The following is a 27,842-nucleotide window of genomic DNA, read 5'->3' on the forward strand; positions in this document are numbered from 1 at the left end:
TGGGCTCCTTCTGTTGTCTCTTAAAAGACAGCCTTGAATCAGTAAGGTCACACTACTTCTGGGCTATGCTTGGCACAAATCCAAGCATTTCCTGCCTGCACAGATTGGCAGTTTTTCATCTTCTTTCTCCCCATCCTGCAATCTGAAAGGAAGCACCTTTCCTATGACCCACATGCAACACAACTTCAGCTCCAGTCCTCTTTCTCACGCTGAACCAGGATACGGTCACTGCATGCTGCACCCTTCCTTCTTTGGGCCCTGGAGTGCCTTCATCCTCCCTCTCTCAAAAGGATAGAGAAGCAAAAAATACCTTACTTTGATGATGATTAAGTATAACTGCATAAATAATTTTGATACTTAGTGTATGAGTTACAGGCATTTGCACAAACTTCAGCCTCTCCTTAAAGCAATCCTTTCCACCTAAAAGGCCAGGCACTTACAGACAGGCCCTCTGTGCCAGGAGACATTCAAGGTCAGATTTGATCTGGCCCTGGGTAGTTGGAGGGTCCCTGCTGATTGCAGGGGGGTTGGACAAAATGACCTTTGAGGGTCCCTTGCAGCCTAATGCAATCTGTGAATCTGTGTGTTAACCACACTGGAAATTTGTTTCGCCTTACCTTGGGTTGATTTTTTAAGAAACATATAATTTCTCCATACTATGTAAAATTAAAAGGATTAGTTCTAATTAGTACTGTGTCCAGTTCTGGAAGCCCTATTACAAGAAAGATATGGTCATGCTGGAATGTGTCCAGGGAAGGGCCACGATGATGAACAGAGGGCTGGAGCTCCTCTCTTCTGAAGACAGACTGAGGGAGTTGGGGCTGTTCAGTCTGGAGAGGAGAAAGCTCTGAGGAGACCTTATTGTGGCCTTCCAGTATCTGAAGGGGGCTACAAGAAACCTGGTGAGGGACTTTTTAGGGTGTTGGGTGGTGATAGGACTAAGGGAATGGATCCAAGCTAGAAAAGGGGAGATATAGATTAGACATTAGGAAGAAGTTCTTCCCCATGAGGTCGGTGAGACACTGGAGCAGGTTGCCCAGGGAAGTGGTGGAATCCTCATCCCTGGATGTTTGTAAAGCCAGGCTGGATGTGGCTCTGGGCAACCTGATCTAGTAGAAAGTGTCCCTGCCCATGGCAGGGGGGGGTTGGAATTAGATGATCCTTGAGGTCCCTTCCAACCCTGAACAATTCTGTGATCAATCAGATTCAGTCCCAATGGTTCAAATGCTGTTGCAAAGCTTCAGGGTTTTGGCCTGGAAGCTATCAAAAATACTTCAATAAAGACAAGAGCGGGACATCCATCATGTGAAAATTCTTCTCAGTCTTATCTTTTAACAGCTTGCCTTTATGAAGTGTCACTTTTTACCGTTGTGATTTAGCATGTCATTTATTCAGCATACAAACATAGGTACAGGCTTAGTCAACAGACAGCTCATTCTCAGTGTCATTTCCCCCTTTAATTTTCCTGGTTTTTAGTCTTTAATCACAGTTAATTAGTTGGGTTTTTTTAAAGCACATGGCAGCAGGCTGCTTTGTTCATGTGTCCAAGTTTTTCTGGGTTGTTTTTTGGTTTGGTTGGCTGATTTTGAATTTACATTCTTTTCCCCTCCTCCAGTTGTTCCTTTTTATTTCACTTCTTAAATGCTTTCTGAAAGGCAGAGCTGAATTTCCTTGTAGGGCATATATAAAACTGGTCCATCTCAGCAGAGCTGCAGGCATCCATCAGTTTCATCAGAGAAAATAGGTTCCAGTTTTGCCTCAAAAATCTCAGGGATTGACTCCAGTTTTGGAGGGTAATTTTTCTGTCTGCATGCCTCTAAACCTTAATTAAAAACGCTGTCATGTGAAGCTTGGTTGCAACAGGCTCAGACACCAAATTGCCACCAGTTACATGATGAAAGTGCCCTACATGAGGATGGATTACTGTCTGCATACCACAGTGTACAAGTGCAAACAGTTTAGCATGCAGCAGCTTGTGAGCAACACCCTTGCATGCTGCTGGCAGAGGCTTTTTCAAAGTCTTTCTTTTCCTTCTGGCTAACGCACTGTGTGAAGCTTCTGTTCCACAGTATTGACCCAGCAAAGGCAACAGCATCTCCAGGGTGTGCTGCTGTAGGTGTTTATTTTGCTTTGCAACCTTTTCTTTCCTAGTAAGGCCAAACATCAAGCCCTGTTAAAAGCCACTGCCAGTTTCCATGTGGCTTTCAGGCTGCATCTATTTGCTTTTAATTGCAGGGTTAGAATGTAAGCTAAAGAAAGGAGCATGTTGGCTTATGAATTTTTGTTATCACAGGATGTCAGGGGTTAGAAGGAACCCAAAGAGATCATCGAGTTCAACCCCTCTGCCAGAGCAGGACCATACAATCTAGCTCAGGTCACAGAGCAACACATCCAGACAGGCCTTGAAAGTCTCCAGAGAAGGAGAATCCACAACCTCTCTGGGGAGCCTGTTCCAGGGCTCTGTGACCCTCACAGGAAAGAAGTTCTGCCTTGTGTTGAGGTGGAGCCTCCTGTGCTGCAACTTACATCCATTGCTCCTTGTCCTATCCCAGGGAGCAAGTGAGCAGAGCCTGTCCCCTCCCTCCTGACTCGCAGCACTCAGATATTTATAAACATTGATTACATCTCCTCTAAATCTTCTCTTTTCCAGACTAAAAAGCCCCAGGTCCCTCAGCCTCTCCTCACCAGGCAGTGCTCCAGTCCCCTAATCATCCTTGTAGCCCTCTGCTGGACCCTCTCCAGCAGATCCCTGTCCCTCGAACTGGGGAGCCCAAAATTGAACACAGTACTCAAGATGAGGTCTCACCAGGGCAGAGTAGACTTATGCCCACCATGGGCTTGGAACAGTTTTACCACCACTAGGACAATTCATGAGGTGGCCATAATGTACAGGAATCACTGGTGTGTGTTTCACAACTAGAACATGGAGAGGCCTGATGTTTGTTGCTGACTCTTCAGTTCTCAGAGGAGGAGTTTTGTGGGGTTCTTGAGCTTCTGATGTCTGTTTTCTCGTCCTACAGAACTACCTTCGTGTTGCATTCCAGGAGTTTAACAGTGGATGTACAGGAAAGACCTTACTAGTAAGACCGTACATCACTACCGAAGATGTATGCCAGCTTTGTGCTGAGAAGTTTAAAGTGGACAATCCAGAAGAGTACAGCCTGTTTCTTTTTGTTGATGACACCTGGCAGCAACTGACAGAGGACACCTACCCTCAGAAAATCAAGGCAGAGCTGCACAGCCGCCCACAGCCCCAGGTCTTTCACTTCGTCTACAAGCGCGTTAACAGCGACTCCTACGGTGCCATCTTCCAAAACAACGAGGACTCAGCTCCTTAAACCCAGCAGCTTGGCACTTCATTACTGTTCCTTGGTATCTGTGGAGGAGATCCTTGCTGGCTGCCTCCCTGAGGAGCTAGACCAGGCCTTAAACCATAAATGCCTAATAAAACACACACACACACCCACAGACACTTGTAGCATCGCTTGCAAACCATTCCCGTGGCCAGTTACGTCCCACCAGCGTCTCTTGAGTCAGCAGCCCACGAAGCTGAATTTCTTGTGCCACAGACTCTTTTGAAGTCACATTTTATCCCGTGGCCCTCTGCAGGTTGATTTCTCTTTTTTTTTGCTGTAGCATGCAAAAAAAAAAAAGGAGAAAAAAAAGTATCTATTTTCTTACACTCATCCTTTTTTTTTGTTTAGCCAAATGTCATCTGTGGATGCTAGATGAGCATCACAGCACAGCTGGCTGGTATGAGCTCAGCTTCACCAGCTCGACTTCGACAAGACTTGTCCGATGCAGGGCATCAGTTTAACTCTTAATTACTGGATGATTGCATCCTCTCCTCTCTTAATTTTGATTTGTTTTGTTTTGTTCTGTTTTGAAATTACAGAAAATTGCCTTTTTTTTTTATATATATATATATATTATATATAAAATAGAAATTTTATAGCAGTTGCAGGTAAACTGTCAGGGTTGGGTTGTTGTTGTTGGGTTTTTTTTTCTCCCCCCTCTTGAAATATTTTTTTAACTATAAAATGTTCTATAATTATGCATGTGATTTTTTTTGTTTTGTTTTTGTTTTTTTTAACATTTAATATACAAGAATAAATCTCTTGCTGGTTTTAGAGTATTGCATTAAAAAGGAAAGCCTTTGTGGTTTCTCTTTTCCTGTTCCAGGGAAGTTCTTAGGAGAGCTTGTTCTCTGTTATGAAGACTGTAACTGGGGCACTGGCAATTCGAGTGCCTTTCTCTGAGCTTGATGTACTGTTAGCTGGATTACTATTCCTAGGCATTGTTTTAAGACAGAACTACGGGGGTGGGAAGAGCAAATTGAAAGAAAAGGATGTGGAGAAGGGACAGAGAATGAATGTAGAGAACCTAATTTCAGGATTCAAAAGTGCTAGTCTGCTGGTTCAGGCTCCTTGCAGATCATAAGCAAAGGAGGTTGGTAAGGAACTTTTACATGAGCAGCGACATAGATTGGCAGAGGGGTTTGACAGCACCTATCCCAGACACTATTTGTGTTAGCAGAGGATTAAATAGATCAGTGAGGTGAAGGAGAACACTAACTATTTTGTGTAGTGTGTCACCAGCATCAAAGTGTGTCCTGGACTGAAGGCTGTGTTGTAGAACTTTGTGGTCCTAAGTTAGTAGGTGAGATGTGAAAGTCATTCCTATGTGTGCATAGATAAAATGGTTATTAAATGTGGGTGTTCTGTAGGTTTGTCCAAGATCACTGATGCTGTGGGTGACACTCTGAACCCTACTGAAGTCAGCTAGGGCTACTCTTTTTCAGAGGGACATGGGGTTCTCCCCAGGTCTGGTGTGAGCAGTGTAACATAAAGCAGATGATTACAAAAAAATGTCGTGGTGTATTGTACCTTAGAGAGAGAGAGAGAGAGAGATCTGTAGTGGTTTTGTCAGTTTGCCATGTATCTGAAACCCCTGGCACATCTTTGTACTTCCTTTTGTAAATGGTGAGTTTTGCATATAATAATACATTGTAATACTGAATTATATCTTGGGATCTTGTGTGCTGTGGTTCTTGGGGTGTAGGTTGGGGGGTTTTTTGGTTTGTTGGTGTAGTTTGGGTGGGTGGGTTTTTTTTGGGGGGGGATGTTTTGGTTTTAATTATTTAAGAAATGGTTCACACTTGGGTGTTTTGTGTATCAGTAGACTCTGCTGCTTTTCATGCTGTTCAGCCCCCTTTACTTGCAAAAGAAAGGATGCAGTAACATTATTGTCTTATTGAGTGTGCTTGGCCTAACAGGCAGCAGAAGCAGCAGGCAAGCTGCTGGAGTATTTCTGGTGAAGACTAAGATCCAGTGCTGAAGAAAACTCACATTTTCATGATGGCAGCAGAGAGGCAAACTCCTAAGGAACTCAGAATCTCACTTGTGAAAACGAAAGCAAGCAAAAGAGTGTAAGAAGGGAAACGCACACCCAGCCCCATTCCAGATGATTCCCCTGGCTCTTCCTGAGCAATTGTTTCTTTAGAACCTTAGAACTGTGCTCTACAAAACACTTCTCACTTTTCATAATGCCAGGAAACAGATGAGGCAAAAGCTTGAGAAGCAATTTGGACTTGTAAAAATAACTTTGTGTGATGTGTTTGGTGTTCAACAGATACTGAAAAGCAAGGAAAAAAGCTTGTAGTGGAGGTGGGGCTCTTTTTGAAATGGAGAAGTAACTGGAAAGGCTAAAGTGAACAAAGCTGGAGGTTACAAATCCCTGCACCTTAGTAAGAAAACAGGCGTCCGAGAAAGTAAGCAATATATTAGGGGATGAGATGTGAAGTTAAAGCTTTTAAACGTTCCTGTGCTGCTTGCTCTCCTTGCTCTGGCGATGGGTGCAGAGATACAAGCACCCACGCACCAGTGAAGAACAGTGAGCCAAATCAAGCTGGTAAAGCAGAGCGAAAGCTGCATTTCGTATAAATACTGGTTGTCAGAAAGCTTTCGTGAGGCCGCCCCTTTCAGACGGGAAGGTACAGCCCAAGAGCACTCCGATCGGCTCACGGGGGCTGCGTGTGTGCGCGGCCGGGGCTCGCTCTCCGCCGGGCTGCCCCTGCGCGCTGCACAAGCTCCCCGCAGCCAGGCTCCGAGCGCCCCTCGGCACCGCAGCCCGCCGCAGACGGACTCAGCCTTCCTGTCGCCCGCAGCCCCTCCGCTGCCTATGCGGACGGCAGCCGCTCCGCGGGCGGCGAGCCCGGGGTGTGTCCTGCAGGCCCTGAGCGGCGAAAAGGGCACGGCCTCGACGGCAGCAGCGCCAGCAGCAGCAGGGCCAGGAAGCGTACTGCCTCCCCTGCGCGGCGGAAGGGGCACGGCCTCGACGGCAGCAGCACCAGCGGCAGCAGGGCCAGGAAGCGCATTGCCTCCCCTGCGCGGCGGAAGAGGCACGGCCTCGACGGCAGCAGGGCCAGGAAGCGCATTGCCTCCCCTGCGCGGCGGAAGGGGCTCGGCCTCGGCGGCAGCGGCGGAAGGGGCTCGGCCTCGGCAGCAGCGGTTCCGGGGCTGCGGAGCGCTTCCGGAGCGGCAGCAGGAGCGGCGGCGGCGGCATCATGACGACGCTGCGCGCCTTCACCTGCGACGATCTCTTCCGTTTCAACAACATGTAAGCGGTGGCTGTCTCCCCGTCCTCCCCCCTTCCTCTCCCCTCCGCCACTCCAGGCCCGTGGGGCTCCCTCTTCCCCGGGGGAGCCCGGGCCGGCCCCTCTGCAGGCCGGGGCCCGTGGTGAGCCTTGTTCTCCCCGTACAGCAACCTGGACCCGCTGACGGAGACCGTATCCTTTGTGCCGGCCGCCGGGGAGGAGTGCGGGGCCTGGTGCGGGCGGCGGCAGCGGCTTGCTCCTTAACCGAGCGCCCCAGTATGGGATCCCCTTCTACCTGCAGTACCTGGCCCACTGGCCCGAGTATTTCGTGGTCGCCGAGGCGCCCGGCGGGGAGCTGATGGGTTACAGTGAGTGTGGAGCGGCGCCGGCTCTGCCGTCTGGCCGCCTCGCTGCCTTCTTTGTCTGGGGCGGTATAATACAGGAGTTTTTCTTGCTTTTCTCGTCTGCCAAATGCCTGACAGGGGAGAGGAGCCTTGCCCTAGCATCTTCCGTGTCGTAAGTGCCTCAGGGGATTAGGTAGGACTCACAGCAATAGGTGAGACCTTATTGCAGTCTACGACTACCTGGAGGGAGGTTGCAGCCAGCTGGGGGTTGGTCTGTTCTCCCAGGCAACCAGCAATACAACAAGAGGACACAGTCTCAAGCTGTGCAGAGGAAAGTCTAAGCTTGATCTTAGAAAGAAGTTCTTCACAGAAAGAGAGACCCTTGCAATGGGCTGCCCAGGGAGATGGAGTCTTCTTCTCTGGAGACTTTCAAGGCCCATCTGGATGTATTCCTCTGTGACCTGCCTGGTGAGGAGAGGCTGAGGGACCTGGGGCTTTTTAGTCTGGAAAAGAGAAGATTTAGAGGAGATTTAATCAATGTTTGTAAATATCTGACGGCGGGGGGTCAGCAGGGAGGGGACAGGCTCTGCTCACTTGCTCCCTGGGATAGGACAAGGATCAGTGGATGTAAGCTGCAGCACAGGAGGTTCCACCTCAACACAAGGGGGAACTTCTTTCCTGTGAGGGTCACAGAGCACTGGAACAGGCTGCCCAGAGAGGTTGTGGAATCTCCTTCTCTGGAGACTTTCAAGGATGCATTCCTGTGTGACCTGAGCTAGATTGTATGGTCCTGCTCTGGCAGGGGAGTTGGACTTGATGATCTCTTTGGGTCCCTTCCAACCCCTGACAGCTCTGTGAACCTGTGGTGGGGTCGACATCCCTGGAGGTGTTTAAGAAAAGCCTGGATGAGGCACTTAGTGCTATGGTCTAGTTGATTAGTTAGGGTTGGATGATTGGTTGGGCTTGATGATCTTGGAGGTCTCTTCCAACTTGGCTGATTCCGTGATTCTGCCTTGGTCTGATGTTACTAACTTGGCAAGGACTCTGGGCTGTGGTAGTGTTCACCCAGGTGATGCACAGGTCAGTGTCTGCCCACAGGCATTTCTGTAGCCTGAACTCAGCTGTGGTCCTATACACATCAGTAACTAACGATGCTGGGCTTGTGTTCCACATTGTCTAGTTGAGGGAAAGCTCTGAGTCTCTGGATGCCCCTTGCTCATCTGCTGTGGGATGTTGGTTTGTTTACTCCTTCCAATTTTTCCCCTGTTTTTTGGAGGTGGGGGCCAGAATAAGGGGTTTTGCAGGGACCAGGGATATACAACTTCAAATACAGTAAAGCTTAAGACATTTGTTGGACAGGAGGTTTTTCCATCCTTACCACATCAGTTGCTTATTAGCAGTGACTGTGATGTTTATAAATGGAGCTCTGTGTAGAACTGTGAATATTCATTAGTGAATTAACACTGCTTCAGCTCTGGAGAGAAACTACAAAGAAGTCTCTGAAAACAACATCCTCCTCTGTAAAGTGTTTCCTCTTAAATGTATCATGTTTGCAGGGCCTTAGCTTTTTATTGCCAGCTTGGCAAAGCTTCCCAAGCTCTTATTGCCCCTGAGGCACCAAAATTATAGAATCCCAGAACATTAGGGGTTGGAAGGGTCCTCTGGAGGTCATCCAGTCCAACTGCCCTGCCCAAGGAGCATCACCTAGGGCACAGAAAGGCATCCAGACGGGTCTTGAAAGTCTTCCAGAGATGGAGGCTCTACAGCCTCTCTGGGCAGCCTGTTCCAGTGCTCCATCACCAAGTTCAGCTGAAACCTGTGCTGTACTTTGTGCACACTGTCTGTTGTTCTGTTACTGGGCACTACTGAAAAGAGCCCAGCCCTATCTTCATGACCGTTAGGAAGCTGAGTTGGTTTTGGGCTTAGCTCCTCTCTTCCTTCATGATTTCAGTCAGATGCTGAACTCTGCTCAGTTAAAAAGTCCCATCAGTTGCTTAAAATTTACATTTGGAACTTAATGCCCCAAAGAGGTGAATTTGCAAAGGTTTTTTTTGGCTTTTCTTCCTATTAGTCAAGAGACTCTTGTAATGCCTGAGCAAAATGCCATCTGTAGTGGCTGCTGGAGCACAGAGTGGTAGCATAGGCATCCCTGGTTGAGTTTTTGCCACAGCCGTTGTGATGCTTGTGCATAACACTGCTTGGCTCCTCTTCGAAGAGGTAGGGCTGTGTGTGATGCATTATTCCAGAGGTGCTCCTGTGCTGATGCTCTGTGTGTTCACAGTCATGGGTAAAGCAGAAGGCTCAGTGGCTAGGGAAGAGTGGCACGGACATGTCACTGCCCTCTCTGTTGCACCCGAATTCCGGCGCCTGGGGTTGGCTGCTAAACTGATGGAACTGCTGGAGGAAATTTCAGAGAAGTGAGTACCATGCTTATCTTCACAGTGATCTTTGAAAGTAACCATAGAATAGTAGAGGTGGTGTGGGACCTCTGGAGATCATCGAGTCTAACCCCCTGCCAAAGCAGGATCACCTAGGACACGTCACACAGGAACAGGGCAGGCTGCCCAGAGAGGTTGTGGAGTCTCCTTCTCTGGAGACTTTCAAGACCGGTCTGGATGTGTTCCTGTGTGGCCTGCCCTAGGTGATCCTGCTTTGGCAGGAGAGTTGGACTGGGCTGATCTGTAGAGGTTCTTTCCAACCCCTAACACTCTGTAATTCCATGAAAAATAAAATGAACATTGTGCCTGTGCAGGATTTGGCCCCTGGTGAAGGAGAGCATCTCTTAGTGCAGTGTGAGCAACGCTCGCTGAGCGTGCTGCTCATCAGACCTGCTCTAGGCCTGCTTACAAGTTAGGGGTTATTATTTTGAAGTGCATGGATCTACTGTTCCTTACTGTGTTATTGTTTTTTTCCTTTTTAACTTCTTGTTTTCAAAGAAAGGGTGGATTTTTTGTCGATCTCTTTGTGAGAGTATCAAATCAGGTTGCAGTGAATATGTACAAGCAGCTGGGCTACAGCGTGTACCGGACGGTGCTGGAGTACTACTCTGCTAGCAACGGAGAGCCAGATGAAGATGCTTATGGTAAGTGGCTGTTCTGCCTCAGCTTTCATAGATCTATGGAATGGTTTTGTTTGGAAGGGACCTTGAAGATCATTTAGTTCAAACCACTCAGCAGTGGCAGGGACACCTTCCACTGGATCAGAGTGCTCAAGGTGTTGTCCAGCCTGGTCTCGAACTCCTCCATGACCTCCCTGGGCAACCTGATCCAGTGTCTCACCTCCCTTAAACATTCTCATGTTGAGGGTTCCTGGGCTTGTTCATGTGGTGGTTTGGTTTTGTCTTGTTTTTCTATGAAACAAGCTCAGATAGTTGTTGAAGAATGGGATCTTTTTTGTACACCTTTGTCCATTCAGCCTGACATTTCCCTTCCATGAGTTTCATGCAGTGTTATATTCCAACTGATAAAGTTGCTACTAAACAACAATAAGGACATCAAACTGTTAGAATGCATCCAGAGGAGGGCAACCAAAGTGGTGAAAGGTCTTGAGGGCAAGAGGAGCTGCTGAGGTTGTTTGGTTTGACCCTGGGGAAGAATAGGCTGAGGGGAGACCTCAACAGCTTCCTCAAGACAGGCAGCAAAGGGGGAAGTGCTTACCTGCTCTCCCTGGAGACCAGCAATGGGACACAAATGGAATAAAGCTGCACCAGAGGAAGCTCAGACTGGACACTAGGCAATGGTTCTTCATTGAGAGGGGAGTCAGTCACTGAAACAAGCTCCCTAGGGAAGTGGTCACAGCACCATACCTATCATCTGCTTTTAGTTGCAGGGTGTAGTTTTAGGTAGCCCTGTGAGAAGCAGGGAGTTGGACTCAGTGATCCTTATGGGTCCTTTTCATTCTGTGGTTCTAGGAAATCTTCTTGATTAAAAATGATCTTATTGTAACAGAATTCACTTGACATGGCTTTTTGCAATGACTGGCTTGTTGTAATAGCTTTTATTTTCTTTTGCTACAGATATGAGAAAAGCTCTTTCCAGAGATACAGAGAAGAAATCAATTATACCTCTGCCTCATCCTGTGAGACCAGAAGACATTGAGTGACTGTAAGCTGTGATTTCTCAGACAAAGATTAGAGTTTCAGGTTCCTTCTCCTCCCAGGCCTCAAGAATTTACAGATGAGAAATCTTAGGCTCTGTGTTTTCCCTCATGAAAACCCCAAAAGCTGCTTCTCTTGGTAACAGCTGCCTACTGCTGCACTTACTTTTTAAATGTTGGGAATTCAGAGACTATTAAAATGGAATTAACTTCCTGCACAGTGTTTTCTTGATTTGATTTCAAACCAATAATACCTGAAGTAAGTAATTCTGAGAACTCTTCAAATGCATTTATTCATGGCCAGAGAAAAAGGCTGCAGAATGCTCCAGGAGCACAGCAGGGGAAGCAGTGTAGTAGTATTTGTGTGGAAGATCAACTTGTTAGACATAATGCAGAAATGTCTTTCCCCTCTTCAGGACAGGATCTGGGTTCACTGTCCATTTGAAAAAGACAGACACCAAAGCAGGCAGGGGTTTCCAATCCTCTGTGGACCAGAGAGGTTGTGGAGTCTCTGTTTCTGGAGACTTTCAAGACCCCTCTGGATGTGTTAGAATAGAATAGAATTAACCATGTTGGAAAAGACCTTTGAGATCATCAAGTCCAACCTGTCACCCAACACCATCTAATCAACTAAACCATGGCACCAAGCTCCCCATCCAGTCTCTTCCTAAACACCTCCAGTGATGGTGACTCCACCACCTCCCTGGGCAGCCCATTCCGAGGGCCAATCACTCATTGTATGAAGACCTTCTTCCTAACCTCCAGCCTAAACCTCCCCTGGTGCAGCTTGAGACTGTGTCCTCTTGTTCTGGCGCTGGCCGCCCGGGACCGTGTGACCTGCTTTGGCAGGGGGTGTTGACTCCTTGATCTTCAGAGCTCCTTTGCAACCTGTACCATTGGTTTGCGGGGAGCGTTGTGTGGGATGGCGGCGCTGCCGCTAGGCGGCGCTGCGCCGCTGCCATAGGCGGGCGGGCGGGCGGTGGGAGCCGGAGCAGCTGCGCCTGTGCTGAGCGGCGGAGCCTGGCGGGGGGGGCGGCGCGGACGGGAGCGGCGCCCCGGGCAGAGGAGCGGAGCGGGAGGGGTGGCGGGGTAGGCGCCGGTCTGGGAGTGAGAGGCGCGGCAGCGGGGTAAAACCAGGACGTGCGGCTTCGTGAGTAAGATGCATAGAATTGTTTCTGCTGGAAGAGACCTCCACGATCCAGAGGCCAACCAGGTGGATGCTAGTGGGGACCACCAGGCTTGGCCACATCCCCAGTTTTACTGTTGCCGGGTGGTGCCAGCTGGAATTGGCAGAAACTGTTTATGCAATGTTTAAGAGCAGCTCAGAAAGTTCATTGCAAAAGCCCCAGCTATTTTGCCACGATGTTTTATTTACCAAGGTCCAGTTTTTGGTTGGAAGTACTGGAAAGCTTTACTGAGACAATGTGGTGAATTATTTTGGCCGAAGAATTCAGGAGGCAGCTGTTGTGAGAAGGTGATTGAAATGATTTAAAAACAGATGCAGATCCAAGCTCTGGAAACACTTTACAGCACACATTGTATAGGGCTTGGGGATGATGCTAAAGGAAACAGCAGGGCTGAGGTCCAGGTCTGAGATGGAAACTCCAGGGCGGGGGGGGGTGAAGGGTGAACCTCTTCAGGAGACTGGTAAAGAGGAAGAGCTGCATTTTGGCAAGAGTCTCACCGGCACAGATCCTCCGCCCTGGAACAAGCTGAAAAATGGCCAAGATGAGAACAAGGTCAATGAGAGCTGCTTCCCCAAGAGTTGGGAGAAACAAAAACCCTGAGGCAGCTCTTGTTTTGAAGATGGGTGGTGGGAATCCATAACAACACTTGAAATGTCAGATCCTAGCTCTGAATAAATTACACAGTAGCTGTAAAAAGGGCCTTCCCTGGTTCTTCACAGCTATGATAACAAAGCCACCTGGAGAGGTTTTCTTTCTTTTCCTATGTCTAAATGCATGCATGTGTTTGGCTCAAGAGGGGATTGGACGTGGCACTTGAAGCCATGGTTTAGTTCATCATGAGGTGTTGGGTGACAGGTTTGATTTGGTGATCTCTGAGGTCTTTACCAACCTTTTTTGATTCTATGATGATTCTAAGATTTGTTCTTGTGACTAAAAAGCTTCAGCATGGGACAGAAGTTGGAGAGGCCTAAGAGGTGCCATAGATCATCTGCTGTGTCCAGTTCCCACTGGGAGCACAGCTCTGGTGGTTTGTTTCAGGCCAATGTGCATCCCCAGAAACCACTTCAGGAGCAAAAGGAAACCCGTCCAGCTTTGGATACAACAACACTGACCACAGTTTGCTTTGAGATGGAGAGTGATTTTATTCTTCCCTGTTTTTATTGTGAATATGTACATTATTCTGCAGTAAACCAATTAATTTGAGCTTCCTTACAGCATACATGTCACAACCTGAGAGCCCTCTATGCAACTGCTCTGCAGTTCCACATCAGGTGGGCACTGCATGTTTCCTTCCCTCTGGCTGAGCTGTGCGGTTCTGTTGCTGTGCAGGTGTTTGTGTGTGTGTGCAGGGAACTGGTGCAGGATGAAGAGTGCAGCATTTTCACCAGGCAGTATGGATGCAGCTGTGCTGGAAGTGTGGAAGGTGAGCACCTTGGATTTCAGTGTGTGTGTAGATCAGTGCAGAATCTTATCTGGTCTGCCTCAGAGGCTGCTTTCAGTCTCTTTCATGGAGGGGAACATGCAGAGGTGTAAGGGAGGACAGAATGAAATGGACTTTGCTCTCTGGTTCACTGGAGTCATCTTCACAGTGACCATCACCTACCCTTCCAAGGAGCATCTGGAAGTCATTAAGGTGACTGCCAGCTGCTGCAATCATGGGAGAGACATCTCCAGCTATGAGCCAAACTGTGCTTGGCTTAAAATCGCCCTCCTTGATTCACAAGTACCAAACTTCCCACATGGAACTAGAGACACTGACATTTCATCTGGGTGTTTCAGGAAAAGGAGATGGTAGATAAAAGCCCTAAGAGCGTGGAACTGCACAGACTGCCCCAGTCAGTGGGGAGACAGTGATCCCAATGGAGGGGGAGAGATCCACGTCTGAGGGGGAAACTCCAGGGGGAGGGTGGAAGGTGAATTTCTGCATGAGCCTGGTGAAGAAGAGGAAGAGCTCCATTTTGGCAAGAGTCTCTCCAGCACAGATCCTTCGCCCTGGAACAAAATGCAGAACAGCTATAAGGAAGTCATTGAGAGCTGCTTGATGGAGATGGGGAGGGGAGGGGAATGGAAGAGAAGGAGGAGAGGAGGGGAGAGGAGAGGAGAAAGGAGAGGAGAGGAGAGAAGAGGAGAGGAGAGGAGAGGAGAGAAGAGAGGAGAGAAGAGGAGAGGAGAGGAGAGGAGAGGAGAGGAGAGGAGAGGAGAGGAGAGGAGAGGAGAGGAGAGGAGAGGAGAGGAAGGAGAGGAGAGGAGGAGAGGGGAGGTCTGATCTCTGGGAATAATCTAAGAGGCCAGCTCCAATGGGAAATGAATCTTAGATGTTCAGTTCCCCTCAAAGCCTTGAAAACAAAATGCAAGATACCTGCTGAAAAAGGCATGAATGCTTCTTTCTTTACAAACTTCCCTTTAGAGTCAAGGAAGTGCTGAGGGTAAAAGCTGTCTGGTTTCTCCCACTGGGATTCATCTCGCAGGACAGAAGCCAGTAAGGGGACAACATAGGTACCCTGCAAGCCAAAATAGAGCATGAGGATCCTGTTGCTGTCACCAACAGAGTGAGCTCAAAACATTCACATTAATAGAGGAGCTCCTGCCAAAGCAGCTGTGAGAACTCCGGTGTGAGCAAGTTCCCTGTATAAGTTTGGCCCAAGAGATCTGATTTTAACAGCCTTGAAAAGAAACAGTAAGATGCCAGGAAGCATTAAAAATGTGCTAAATTAAGGCTGGCAATATTGGAGGTAGGTTTTTTGGCTGTGGATTCTGAGAACATCCAAATCTAACATCTGGGGTGCAGCAGGTTGGAAAACAAGGCACCAAGGCAGGGATCACAGTGTATGGTACTGTGCCTGATGGGAATCTCTCCAGCTGCAGTAGTTTTGATCTTAGCTCTGCACCTTGTGGTTATAACCCAACATGCCCTAATAGTTTGCACTGACCACAAAAAAAATCATGCAGTCACAGAACATCAGCCTGGAAGGAATCCTTTAGTCCAGCCTGGTCTAGGCAAGGTGGTTGTAATGGTTCACAGTGGTCCAGCATCCCATCCAGCTGAATCTTTTAAGTGCCCAATGCTGGGAACTCCACCGCTTCCCTGGGGAAGTTATTCCAGTGGCTGATTGCCCTTGTGAAAAAGCAAGCTATATTCTTACCCTGAAAGGCTGGACCTAGATGATCCTTGAGGTCCCTTCCAACCTGGTACTAGAATAGAATAGAATAGAATTAACCAGGTTGGAAGAGACCTTAGAGATCATCGAGTCCAACCTATCATCCAACACCATCTAATCAACTAAACCTTGGCACTATTCTATCCTATCCTATTTCTATATTTCTATTTCTATATTTCTATTTCTATTCTTTCACCAAGCACCCCATCCAATCTCCTCCTAAACACCTCCAGTGATGGTGACTCCACCACCTCCCTGGGCAGCACCTTCCAATGGCCAATCTCTATGAAGAACATTAATCTATGAATCTCTGACACAGGCAGGACTTCAAAGGGAAATGTGTTACACCAGGGACAGGGGAAGGAAAGTAGTGTGGGAGTTGTCTCACCTTGGGAATGAAATAGCCTTTGAGGGTCACATCTGCAGTGGTCTCATGAGGCAAATTCAGTGGCAGGATGTTAGCAAATCTTTGAACTTCATGGATGACAGCGTCCGTGAAGGGCATTTGGGTGCGGTGCTCAATCCGGGGGGGTTTTGACCCTATCACTTCCTCTATCTCTGCTTGGACTTTTTCTGTGAAAGGAATAGAGATCACACATACATAGATCACTAGGATGTCACAGAATTTCAGGGGCTGGAAGGGACCTCAAAAGATCATCCAGTCCACCCCCGCCCAGCTAGAGCAAGATCACCTACACCAGATCACACAGGAACTCATTCAGATTAGTTTTGAGTATATCCAGAAAGGGAGGCTCCACAACCTCCCTGGGCAGCCTGTTCCAGTGCTCTGTCACCCCCACAGTGAAAAAATTTCTCCTCGTATTTACATGAAACTTCCTATCCCTCAGTTTCCACCATTGCCCCTTGTGCTGGCATTGGGCATCACTCAGCAGAGCCTGGCTCCGTCCTTTTGGCACTCACCCTTTACATATTAATAAACATTGATGAGGTCACCTCTCAGTCTCCTCTTCTCTAAGCTAAAGAGCCCTCAGCTCCCTCAGTCTCTCCTCATGAGGAAGATGTTCCACTCCCTTCATCACAGAATCATAGAAACAATTGGAATGGGATGGGATGGGATGGGATGGGATGGGATGGGATGGGATGGGATGGGATGGGATGGGATAGAATAGAATAGAATAGAATAGAATAGACCAGACCAGACCAGACCAGGTTGGAAAAGACCTTCAAGATCATCAAGTCCAACCTATCACCCAACACCATCTAATCAACAAAACCATGGCACCAAGCAGCCCATCCAGCCTTCTCCTAAACACCTCCAGTGTGATGGTGACTCCACCACCTTCCTAGGCAGCCTATTCCTATGGCAAATAACTCTTTCTATGAAGAATTTCTCCCTAACATCCAGCCTAAACCTCCCCTGGCACAGCTTGAGACTGTGTCCTCTTGTTCTGGTGCTGGTTGCCTGGCAGAAGAGACCAACCCCCACCTGTCTACAACCTACCTTCAGGTAGTTGTAGAGAGCAACAAGGTCTCCCCTGAGCCTCCTCTTCTCCAGGCTAAGCAACCCCAGCTCCCTCAACCTCTCCTCATAGGACTTGTGGCTTGGTGGGGAGATTCAGGCTGGACGTGAGGAGGAAGTTCTTCACCATGAGAGTGGTGAAGCCCTGGAATGGGTTGTCCAGGGAGGTGACTGAGGCCCCATCCCTGGAGGTGTTTAAGACCAGGCTGGATGAGGCTCTGGCCAGCCTGATCTAGTGTGGGGTGTCCCTGCCCATGGCAGGGGGGTTGGAACTAGATGATCCTTGTGGTCCCTTCCAACCCTGACTGATACTATGATATCTGTCTTCGGCTAGAAGTAAGGGGATGTGGGGAATTCACTTCTTATTCAGCCCTGCTCAGTGTGAAGTGACATTTGAGGTGACTTGTGGAGAAGGAAGCTGCTGGCTGCCAAGTTTCCACTTACTCTGAATTTCAGGGTATTTCGCCATGAGCAGCAGGCCCCAGCGCAAAGTGGTGGAGGTGGTCTCCATGCCAGCTGCAAACAGATTTCTCACCACCTCAATTAAGTTTTCATTGTGGAAATATCCATTGGCTTTTCCATTCTCCTGGAGGTGTGAAATGATAATAAAAAGCTGATTAAACTCTCAAGGAATAACCTTTTCATTGAGGAACAGGGGAAAAAACTGTAGTGTATAGCCCTCAGGGAGGAGTTAAGTGTAAAATGAGAAGATTTTGAGGGAATACCTTGAGAAACCTGTTCTAAGCTGAGCCTTGAGTGTTTGGACTGCCTGTGCTGCTCACCAGAAGTCAAGTCAACAAGGGCCCTCAGCTTGAATAATGTCAGGGACTAGAAGAATGTTTTACAAAAGAGCAAGCAGTGACTTGGGGCCACCTGTATGATTCACCCACTTGACACAGAGTTTTTCTGCCCATGGGGTCCTGGAGCAGAGCATCTTGCAGGATGAGATTTGTTGGGAAGAATGAATGTACTCTTAGAGCTTGGTTTTGACCTGAATTCAATAAGTGCTGGGGAATTAGCCCTTGGTGATATTGTCTTTACCTGCCACTAGCATCAAAAGAGAGCCTGGAAGGGTGGTTCATGGTTCCTTGTAACCCAGCAGCCCCAACCCATGGGTTTGCTATAGCAGACTTGGGCTGAAGCTTCATGAGGGAAGTGAGGGCTGGGTGTTGACACATTTCTACAAGAACTGTGTCCAGTTCTGGGCCCCCCAGTTTAAGAAGGACATTAGACACTTGACCGCATCCAGAGAAGGACAATGAGGCTGGGGAGAGGTCTGGAGCACAGCCCTGTGAGGAGAGGCTGAGGGAGCTGGGGTTGCTTAGCCTGGAGAAGAGGAGGCTCAGGGGAGACCTTCTTGCTGTCTACAACTACCTGAAGGGAGGTTATAGCCAGGTGGGGGGTTGGTCTCTTCTCCCAGGCAACCATCACCAGAACAAGAGGACACAGTCTCAAACTGCACCAGGAGAAGTTTAGTCTCAAGGTGAGGAAAAGTTCTTCCCAGAAAGAGTAATTGGCCATTGGAATGTGCTGCCCAGGGCGGGGTGGAGTCACCATCCCTGGAGGTGTTCAAGAAGGGATTGGATGTGGCACTTGGAGCCATGGTTTAGTTAGTCATGAGGTGCTGGGTGATAGGTTGGACTTGATGATCTTTGAGGTCTTTCCTAACCTTATTGATTCTATGATTTTAACTGTAAAACTACTGTTTTGTTGAAGCAGGTAAAGGGAATTTGGTGTGATCTGGCAACTGAAACTGAGAGGTATAGCCCAAAATGTGCTGGGCCTAGAGCTTTGCTTGGGTAAGTCTCTGTGAAGGGAGATGTGACTTTAAAGAAAGCACCAGAAATGCTGGGGTACAGAGAGGGATGTTAAACTACAGGTAAAGGCAGCTTCTCAGGCTCTGCTTGCTGAAACAGTGTTTTGTGTTTTCCTGATAAATGACTGGGGGCACATCAAAGATGCTTCTCTGTCATCAGTTTGCCTCCTAACTGAAATAGTTGCCCACACTTCTATCCTGACCACACCACAGTTTTCAGTTGGCCTTTTCCACATCTCTGCTGAAGAACACTTTTTGTAATCTGCTAAGCCTTGAAAGGAAAGTGAGGAGATTGGAAGGAGCTGCTAGGATTCAGTTACCTCCTGCTGTCTCACAAGGAAAGTGTCAATGAAGCTCCTCTGGTCGTTTCTGTCCAGGGTTTTGAGGTGTTCTATGAAAGTTGCCTTGATAAAAGCATTCATTTCTTTCATATTCTGAAGAAAAGTTTTGTAGTTCTTCAGGAGGAATCCAAGGAATGGAAACATGTTGTATACCTGCAAGGTGTGGGGGTAGTGAGGAAGAAAAAGCAGTTACTAAGCAGATGTAGCACAGTTCAACAGAGGAGATTAAGAAATGCTCTTCCAGAAAATGGTGTGCAGCATTATACTCAGCATGGGCCTCTGTCCTTCTCTTGCCCTGACCAACTGTGTAAGGTGGTAACAAGTAACTCCTTCTTAGGCTGAGTATTAATCACAGCAATTGATGATGGCCTAGAAGTCCCATGTTTGTCCTTTTGTCCTTGGCACAATTTCCTTCCTTCTTCTCCTTCTCCTTCTCCTTCTCCTTCTCCTTCTCCTTCTCCTTCTCCTTCTCCTTCTCCTTCTCCTTCTCCTTCTCCTTCTCCTTCTCCTTCTCCTTCTCCTTCTCCTTCTCCTTCTCCTTCTCCTTCTCCTTCTCCTTCTCCTTCTCCTTCTCCTTCTCCTTCTCCTTCTCCTTCTCCTTCTCCTTCTCCTTCTCCTTCTCCTTCTCCTTCTTCTTCTCCTTTTCCCTCCCCTCCCCTCACCTTCTCCTCTCCTTCTCCTCTCCTTCTCCTCCCCTCCCCTCTCCCTCTTCTCTCTCCCTCTCTTCTCTCCTCTCCCTCTCCTCTGGAATCCAGCCCTCCCTCTCCACACTGGGAGTCCAAAGTTTACAAGTCAGCTACCAGCCTTCCTACACTGATTTTGATGTTGTTTGTAATGGAAGATGTGGGATAATGACCAACTTCTATTGCTAAGGGACATGGTCATGGTATCATATCACATACTGTTCAATTCTTCATGGAAGGAGCAAGGTGTAATTTCTCAGGCTATGCTGGGAAGAAAGAGAAAGCCATAAATAGCAGCAGAGGTCTACTTCCTGCCCTTTCAGATTGCATTTGTCATGGTTTTGAGCTGGAAGAGGGCAGGTTTAGACTGGAGATTGGGAAGAAATTCTTTACAGTGAGGGTGGTGAGACACTGGAACAAGTTGCCCAGGGAGGTTGTGGCTGCCTCCTCCCTGGGGGTGTTCAAGGCCAGGCTGGATGAGGCCTTGAGCAACCTGGGCTAGTGGAAGGTGGAACTGGATGATGTTTAAATCCCTTCCAACCCAACCCGTTCTCTGATCCCATGTACAGATAAACGTGTTGCAATGCTCAGCACTGCAGAGGTGCAGCTCTGTACACCACTGTACACTCTTGCTTTGAGGAGCCACACTCAAACAGTCTGAATTACCAAAATTGATGGGCTTCCAAAAATCCTGATGTTTTGGTTCACCAATGCCAGGAGCCTTTTGAAGGTGGGGTCTTCATAGTCAAATCTCTTCCCAAGCAGTATGGATACAATGACATTAGCAGTAGCGCCATTCATCATCAGAGTCATGTCGAGGGGCTTCCCTAGCATGGGAAGAGGTGATGCAAACAACAAGGTCAGTAAGTGATTCTAATTAATTAAAGCAGCATGCAGAGGCTCAGTGAAGTTGTGTGTCAGGATAGGCACAGAGCTGGCAGGGCGAAAGATTCTCTTGATTCAAGGTTCTCATGTGCCTAAGAGCATTTCAACCACTTTCAGGCCCTATGAGGGGAGGCTGAGGGAGCAGAGGTTGCTTAGCCTGGAGAAGAGGAGGCTCAGGGGAGACCTTCCTGCTGTCTACAACTACCTGAAGGGAGGTTGTAGCCAGGTGGGGGTTGGTCTCTTCTCCCAGGCAACCAGCACCAGAACAAGAGGACACAGTCTCAAGCTGTGCCAGGGGAATTTTAGGCTGGATGTTAGGAAGAAATTCTTCCCAGAAAGAGAGATTGGCCATTGGAATGTGCCTTCCTTTGACCCTTGGTATTTTTGGAGGAGGCTTGAGGAATGGAATGGAATGGAATGGAATGGAATGGAATGGAATGGAATGGAATGGAATGGACTAGACTAGACTAGAATAGAGTAGAATAGAATAGAATTAACCAGGTTGGAAAAGAACTTCATGATCATCAAATCCAACCTATCACCTAACACCATCTAATCAACTAAACCATGGCACTAAGTGCCTCATTCAGTCTTCTCTTAAACACTTCCAGGGATGGTGACTCTACCACCTCCCTGGGTAGCATATTCCCATGGCCAATCTCTCTTTCTGGGAAGAATTTCTTCCTAACATCCAGCCTAAACCTCCCCTGGTACACAGTTTGATACTGTGTCCTCTTGTTCTGGTGCTGGTTGCCTGGGAGTAGAGACCAAGCTCCACCTGGCTACAACCTCCTTTCAGGGAGTTGTAGAGAGCAATAAGGTCTCCCCTGAGCCGCCTCTTCTCCAGGCTAAGCAACCCCAGCTCCCTCAGCCTCTCCTCATAGGGCTTGTGCTGTTCTGATGGTAAGATTCCCCCTACCTTTCTGTGCCTCGATGATGTCTCCCAGGTGTTCGTACTCTTGCACGATGCAATCTTCTATGGCCTTCTTGCCCATGCCAAAGTCCCGTAAGGTTGTGAGAGTAAACCTTCTCATCACCTTCCAGTTTTCTCCATCAGAAAAGATAATTCCTGGAATGGGAAATGAAAGCAGAAAAATGGAATTCTCACCCTGAATCCTGGTGAAGATCATTGCTGGCAGGAAACAATGTCATGCTTTCATGACATGTTTTGTCCCTACGTAGAATGAAATGAGAAGAAAAATAGGTTGCAAGAAAACTCTGAGGGAGTGTGGTAGTTTTAGGCTGTGGTAGTTTCAGGCTATGCCTTTAAAATTTCTCACAGGTCTTGAGCAGAAAAGTGGTAAAATGTAAATAAATCACTATTGGGTGTGAAAAGGAAAATAGAGATAATTCTAAGCAATCCCATTGGAGATTGGTTGCAACAAAACAATTTCTCTTCTTTACTTGCTTCTTAGAATCATAGAATCATAAATCAATAAGGTTGGAAGAGACCTCAAGGATAATCAAGTCCAACCTGTCACCCAAGACCTCATGACTACTAAACCATGGTGCCAAGTGTCATGTCCTATCCCCTCTTGAGCACCTCCAGGGATGGTGACTCCACCACCTCCCTGGGCAGCACATTCCAATGGCTAACAACTCTCTCAGTGAAGAACTTTCTCCTCACCTCGAGCTTAAACTTCCCCCGGTGCAGCTTGAGACTGTGTCCTCTTGTTCTGGTGCTGGTTGCCTGGGAGAAGAGACCAATGCCCTCCTGGCTACAACCTCCCTTCGGGTAGTTGTGGAGAGCAATGAGGTCTCCCCTGAGCCTCCTCTTCTCCAGGCTAAGCAACCCCAGCTCCCTCAGCCTCTCCTCGTAGGTCTTGTGCTTTTCAACTGCTTCCCAGAATGGAGTGGCTCAAAATGACCAGAAACTGTGCAAAGGGGAGATGACACCAATTGAAATTAATTCTACATTTGAGATGCTTCCACAGGACAAAGGCAGAGTTTGAAATGATCACAGAAGTCATCTGTGTGTGGAGGGAATAGTCTGGATGGAGGAGGTTGCAGTGAGTTGAGGGTTGGTCTCTTCTTCCAAGGAACAAGCAATAGGATGAGAAGAAATTGTGCCAGGGGAGCTTTAGGTTGGAGATCTCTTCCCTGGAGAGCTATTATCTTGCTTCTGCTTGACCTTAGCTGCATTGTTTTGGTATCAACTTCTCTGCTTCTGTCCTGCTCCCTTTTGTACAGGGCAGTAAGGGGGGGTCAGACAGGGAGAAGCTAGTAACTTCCCCTGGTCAAAGACCAGGGGGGGTTCTTGTGCTGTTTATTAATTGTAAATATACCTGTAAATATGGTAACTCCTGTATATTTTGTGTATATTCCTTGCATTTCATTGTGGATTGTAGTTCTGCTTGTAAATACAGCTTCCATTTGCTTCCAGCTGAGCTGGTCTGGCAAAGTAGATGGTTTTTTTTGGGGGGGGGGCTGGGGGGGTGGGGGGAATTTCAACACACCACAGGGAGGTAGCCACCATTTTGAGTTCATGAGATGTCTGTGTCTTGAGACACAGGTCCTTTAGTTCTGGCTTTGTTTAGAACACTGAGTAGGATTTTTGGCCATTCCAGACATCATCTGGAATTAGGAGTGCTCACTGGATGCTTCCCTTAGATGAGATGCATCCTCGCTCAAAGAGTGCTTATGTTCTTGTGTGGGCTTCAGAGAGTGAATGAAGTCTGAAATCTGATCAGCTGTTTGGGAAATCTCCCTCCTTGATGCAGGTAATCCCACCCCCCCAACACAGAAAAGCTGCACAGAATTCTTGATGGTATCTGCAGAGAATGTTCAGCCAAGGTGGGGCTGAACTTTATTCTCCTTGCATCCATCACGCTCTGACATCTAACAAGACATTGATTACTCAGAGCTGGTCACAAGTTATGAGTGTGCTCACTCTTGCTTTCCTGTTGAAAAATGACAGTCCCCTGCCATGTCCCTGCTTCCATGTGTGCTATCTAACTGAGAGATCAGGTTCGGGGTCTAACACCTATGGAGGCTGAGATTTGCACCAGAAGAACTCAAGACTGAGAGGGAGCTCCCTCTGGTGAAGAACAACAAAGGCTTGTGTTACTGTTCTCAAATGTAAATTCAACTGTCAAACAGAAAATAAGCATTAAGTCAGCACTGGTTAGGCCACACCTTGAGTCCTGTGTCCAGTTCTGGGCTCCTCAGTTTAGGAAAGATGTTGAGTTGCTGGAATGTGTCCAGAGAAGGGCAACAAAGCTGGGGAGGGGTTTGGAGCACAGCCCTGTGAGGAGAGGCTGAGGGAACTGGGGTTGCTTAGCCTGGAGAAGAGGAAGCTCAGGGGAGACCTTCTTGCTGTCTACAACTACCTCAAGGGAGGTTGTAGCCAGGTGGGGGCTGGTCTCTTCTCCCAGGCAACCAGTATCACAGTATCACTAAGGTTGGAAGAGACCTCGAGGATCATCAAGTCCAACCTGTCTTCACAGACCTCATGACTAAACCATGGCACCGAGTGCCACGTCCAATCCCCTCTTGAACACCTCCAGGAATGGTGACTCCACCACCTCCCTGGACAGCACATCCCAAAGAAGAACGACTTGCTCGGTGGAGAACTTTCTCCTCACCTCGAGTCTAAACCTCTCCTGGCACAGCTTGAGACTGGGTCTTCTTGTTCTGGTGCTGGTTGCCTGGGAGAAGAGACCAACCCCCACCTGGCTTCAACTTCCCTTCAGGTAGTTGTAGAGAGCAATGAACCAGCACCAGAACAAGAGGACACAGTCTCAAGCTGCACCAGGGGAGGTTTAGGCTGGATGTTAGGAAGAAATTCTACACAGAGAGAGTGATTGCCCATTGGAATGTGCTGCCCAGGGAGGTGGTGGAGCCAGCATCACTGGAGGTGATTAGGAAGAGACTGGATGCAGTGCTTGGTGCCATGGTTTAGTTGATTAGGTGGTGCTGGATGATAGGTTGGACTCGATGATCTCAAAGCTTTTTTCCAACCTGGTTATCCTATCCTATCCTATCCTATCCTATCCTATCCTATCCTATCCTATCCTATCCTATCCTATCCTATCCTATCCTAAATGATATCAGCACCATCAGCTGTATTTCTACTACATCAGGATGCTGCTGATGTAGTGGACACTTCTCTGCCAGCTTTTATTTGGTTTATGTGGCAAAACCTTCTCATCACCTTCCAGTTCTCTCCATCAGAAAATATAACTCCTGAAATGGTTTGAGTTTGTGTAGCTGGGTGTCTGCAAGAGTGGCTTTTATGAGAAGGTGATAGATTGGACTTGATGATCTCTGAGGTCTTTTCCAACCTTACTGATTCTGTGATTCTGTCAGTCTCAAGCTGTGCCAGGGGAAGTTTAGGCTCGAGGTGAGGAGAAAGTTTTTCACAGAAAAAGTAATTGGCTATTGGAATGTGCTGCCCAGGGAGGTGGTGGAGTCTCCATCCCTGGAGGTGCTCAAAAAAAGATTGGATGTGGCACTTGGAGCCATGGTTCATGAGGCGCTGGGTGACAGGCTGGACTTGATGATCTCTGAGGTCTTTTCCAACCTTATTGATTCTGTGATTCTGTGAAGAAGTGCCCCCATATCAGCTCCTCCACATTTCACCTCTAAAGGGACAGATTCAGATGTCTAAATTGCATATTTATCACCTCTCTTTATTCCTGATGAATGTCACTACCCATTGTTCAATTTCCCCCTGCCCCCCCCCCCCCCCCCCCCCCCCATTTTCATTGCCTCACATGCTCAGCAAAATAAAGAGATGTTCTGCATCTCTCTTCTCCATGGAGAAAGACTCCTTGTGTGCAAGCAAGCAGGTGTGTAGGGGACAGAACAACAAACTCACCATTTCCTTTTCCTGTTTCTTTAATAATTGGTGTTTTAGGCCTCCCTGCAAATGCATCTGCCTGGTTCACCAGAGCTTCCTTCACCGTGTCATACCCTGATAGCACCACCATTTTCCACCTTCCCATCTGAATGCTGAAGACTGGGCCATATGTTTTGGCTAGCTGGTGGGATGAAAGGGGACAATATAGAAGGATGGTTATCAGATGTTTTTAGCTAGCTCCAAATCCTTGGTGTTCAGCAGTTTGATTGTTCTATTTCCTGCATAGGGTTGGCTGTTCATTCGCTGCCCAAAATGTGGAGAATGAGATCTGTATTCCTCTGTAGGCATTTGAGTAACAGGCTTCTAGAGATGCTAAAGGAAAGGCTGAAGAGAAAATAAACTTGGTCTTTACAATGGAAAGTGAACCTCTCAGTAATTGTTCAGTTCCTGGTATACAAATCTGGGGAGGTTTAGCTGGAATCAGAAGTAATAGCTCTTAAACAGTCTGGAGTTACTCTCTTCAGTGACAGGAGGCAAGGACACAACCAGATAGGAATGGACTGTGTGGATAACATGGGAATGAAATCCAGGAAAGAAGGCCAAGAATGGCTTGAGTGATGATGTAACTGTGCCCACTGCATGGACTTTGTACATGACTTTTAACTGAGAAGCTAAGAACTTAAGGAATACGTTGGAAATGTTCCCCAACCCAGAAGGAGACTGTTTCTCAAGGTGGTAGTACACCAGGACACACACAGTGTCTGAAACTCTTGCTGTTCATGGATTTGAGGAGTTAGGGCAGTGAGGACCCCAAAAATCATACCCTATGTGACTATCACACACCCTCTGCTGTGAAGTCCTGGAGTTTACTGCCAGCAGATATGAAGGACTAAGTGGTTTTTGTCTCCTACTTTTCTTTGGCAAACTAGGAAAACTCCTTCCTTTATGGTGAGGATGAATGGAGGGGAGTGATACAGTGTTTTGCCACTTCCCTGATGGCTGAGTCCACCAAACCAGCCTCCAAACATTTCTGTCTGCTCCCTAAACATTTCAGCAGCCTCTAGTGGGAGTTCCTATGGAAATTGTCAGGCCTCTCTCTTCCAGTTACCCTTGTCTGGAGAGCCCCAGAATTTCCTGTGTCCCACAGAAACAGGTCAGCTGATGTTACTGGAAGTCAGTTCCCCTGCACTGGCACAAGATCATGTGATAGGAAAATTAATAGATCATTAATTAATTAATCTACATCCACCTGTCCAGATAAAAAATTGGACTCCCCCTGGGGGGTTGGGAGGGGGGGGGGTGGTCAGTGACTGTCTTCAAGAGCTCTAGCAAAGGGAAGAACAGAAGTTACCTCTAGCATTGTCAGGTGAGGTCTCTCCAGATTCATGATGTGCAGATTTCCAAGGATGGGCAAAGGCCTGGGTCCTGGGGGAAGGTTTTCTCTTGTGTGGCTCTTCCAGACATGTTGACCTTTCAGAATCAGCAGGAAAATGAGAATGAGCAATAACCCTACAGGAACAAGATTTACCCAATCCATTGGCTTTCAGCAAGGCTTAGCTGCAGAGATGAAAATTCAGGCAAAGAGGGGGATCTCCTGTCAGAAGCTAAGAGTTTCAAGCCTTAAAGGCAATTCTACACATACACAAGCATGACCTTCATGTCCTAAGAAACAGCAGAAATGCCTCTCTGGGGTGGTACCCACTGTGTGTGCTCAATTTAAGCTGTGCTGGTTACTCTTTAATGAGTGATGTCTAAACTGGTCCAGTGTGTTGGCAAATCTGTAGGCATAAGGCTAACTGACAAACAGCAAACCTGTCACTACCTTGAACTTTGAGATTTAGAGGAGAGTTTCCACTGATTGTTCAGGCTTTCCATTCTCTATGGAAGATACTGGGGATGCCAGGTCTTGACAAGAGCAGCAGCCCATGGGACTAGGACTCTGAGAGAGTTGTGAAGATTCCTCTTGGATAACCTGAATGTGGATTGATGGCCTTCATGTGCTGTGGAAAGCTGTATTGGTCAGAAGTATTTCAGAAGCAGAGCTTGGGGAGCTGGCTGAATCATTTGTGGTGATGCATATTTGTTCTAACAGGAGTGCAAGCAGAGGGAAATGTAGGGCCAAATGGTAAGGTCTACATTGATCTGATAGTTAAAGTGAACAGAATCATTGAATTATAGAATTGTCAGGGTTGGAAGGGACCTCAAGGATCATTTAGTTCTAACCCCCTGCCATGGGCAGGAACACCCCACATTAGGTCAGGTTGCTCAGAGCCACAGCCAGCCTGGTATTAAAAACCTCCAGGGATGAGGCTTCCACCACCTCCCTATTCCAGTGTCTCACCACCCTCATGGGGAAGAACTTTTTCCTAACATCCAATCTGAATCTACCCATTTCTAGTTTTGCTCCATTCCCCCCAGTCCCATCATTCCCTGACGCCCTCAAAAGTCCCTCCCCAG

General features: G+C 47.8%; 3 protein-coding genes across 7 annotated transcripts in view; 2 read left to right on the forward strand and 1 right to left on the reverse strand.

Moving 5' to 3' along the window:
• The window catches only part of RIN2 (Ras and Rab interactor 2), an 81,663-nt gene extending 77,821 nt beyond the window's left edge, over positions 1-3,842 (forward strand). For all 5 annotated transcript variants that reach the window (XM_054179715.1, XM_054179716.1, XM_054179717.1 and 2 more), the window contains one exon: positions 3,021-3,842. In XM_054179715.1, coding sequence (XP_054035690.1) covers positions 3,021-3,338 — 318 coding nt within the window. In that variant the 3' untranslated portion in view covers positions 3,339-3,842. The remainder of the gene's footprint in view (positions 1-3,020) is intronic.
• A 2,706-nt stretch (positions 3,843-6,548) lies between these two features.
• Positions 6,549-11,246, forward strand: NAA20 (N-alpha-acetyltransferase 20, NatB catalytic subunit). Its single transcript, XM_009905222.2, has 6 exons — positions 6,549-6,618; positions 6,763-6,787; positions 6,873-6,963; positions 9,221-9,356; positions 9,876-10,021; positions 10,955-11,246. Exons 1-6 carry the CDS (start codon positions 6,566-6,568, stop codon positions 11,038-11,040), a joined length of 537 nt encoding a protein of 178 aa, XP_009903524.1. The 5' UTR covers positions 6,549-6,565; the 3' UTR covers positions 11,041-11,246.
• A 2,437-nt stretch (positions 11,247-13,683) lies between these two features.
• LOC104304480 (cytochrome P450 2K6) lies at positions 13,684-27,008 on the reverse strand. The gene is made up of 10 exons (XM_054179722.1): positions 26,737-27,008; positions 25,404-25,566; positions 22,212-22,217; positions 21,504-21,653; positions 20,366-20,526; positions 18,996-19,169; positions 17,304-17,445; positions 15,768-15,952; positions 14,581-14,722; positions 13,684-14,213 (listed from the first exon to the last, which is right to left on the reverse strand). Exons 1-10 carry the CDS (start codon positions 26,920-26,922, stop codon positions 14,026-14,028), a joined length of 1,497 nt encoding a protein of 498 aa, XP_054035697.1. The 5' UTR covers positions 26,923-27,008; the 3' UTR covers positions 13,684-14,025.
• Between the last annotated feature and the right edge of the window lie 834 nt (positions 27,009-27,842).

Source organism: Dryobates pubescens, chromosome 3 (assembly GCF_014839835.1).
Source record: "Dryobates pubescens isolate bDryPub1 chromosome 3, bDryPub1.pri, whole genome shotgun sequence".
Taxonomy (NCBI): domain Eukaryota; kingdom Metazoa; phylum Chordata; class Aves; order Piciformes; family Picidae; genus Dryobates; species Dryobates pubescens.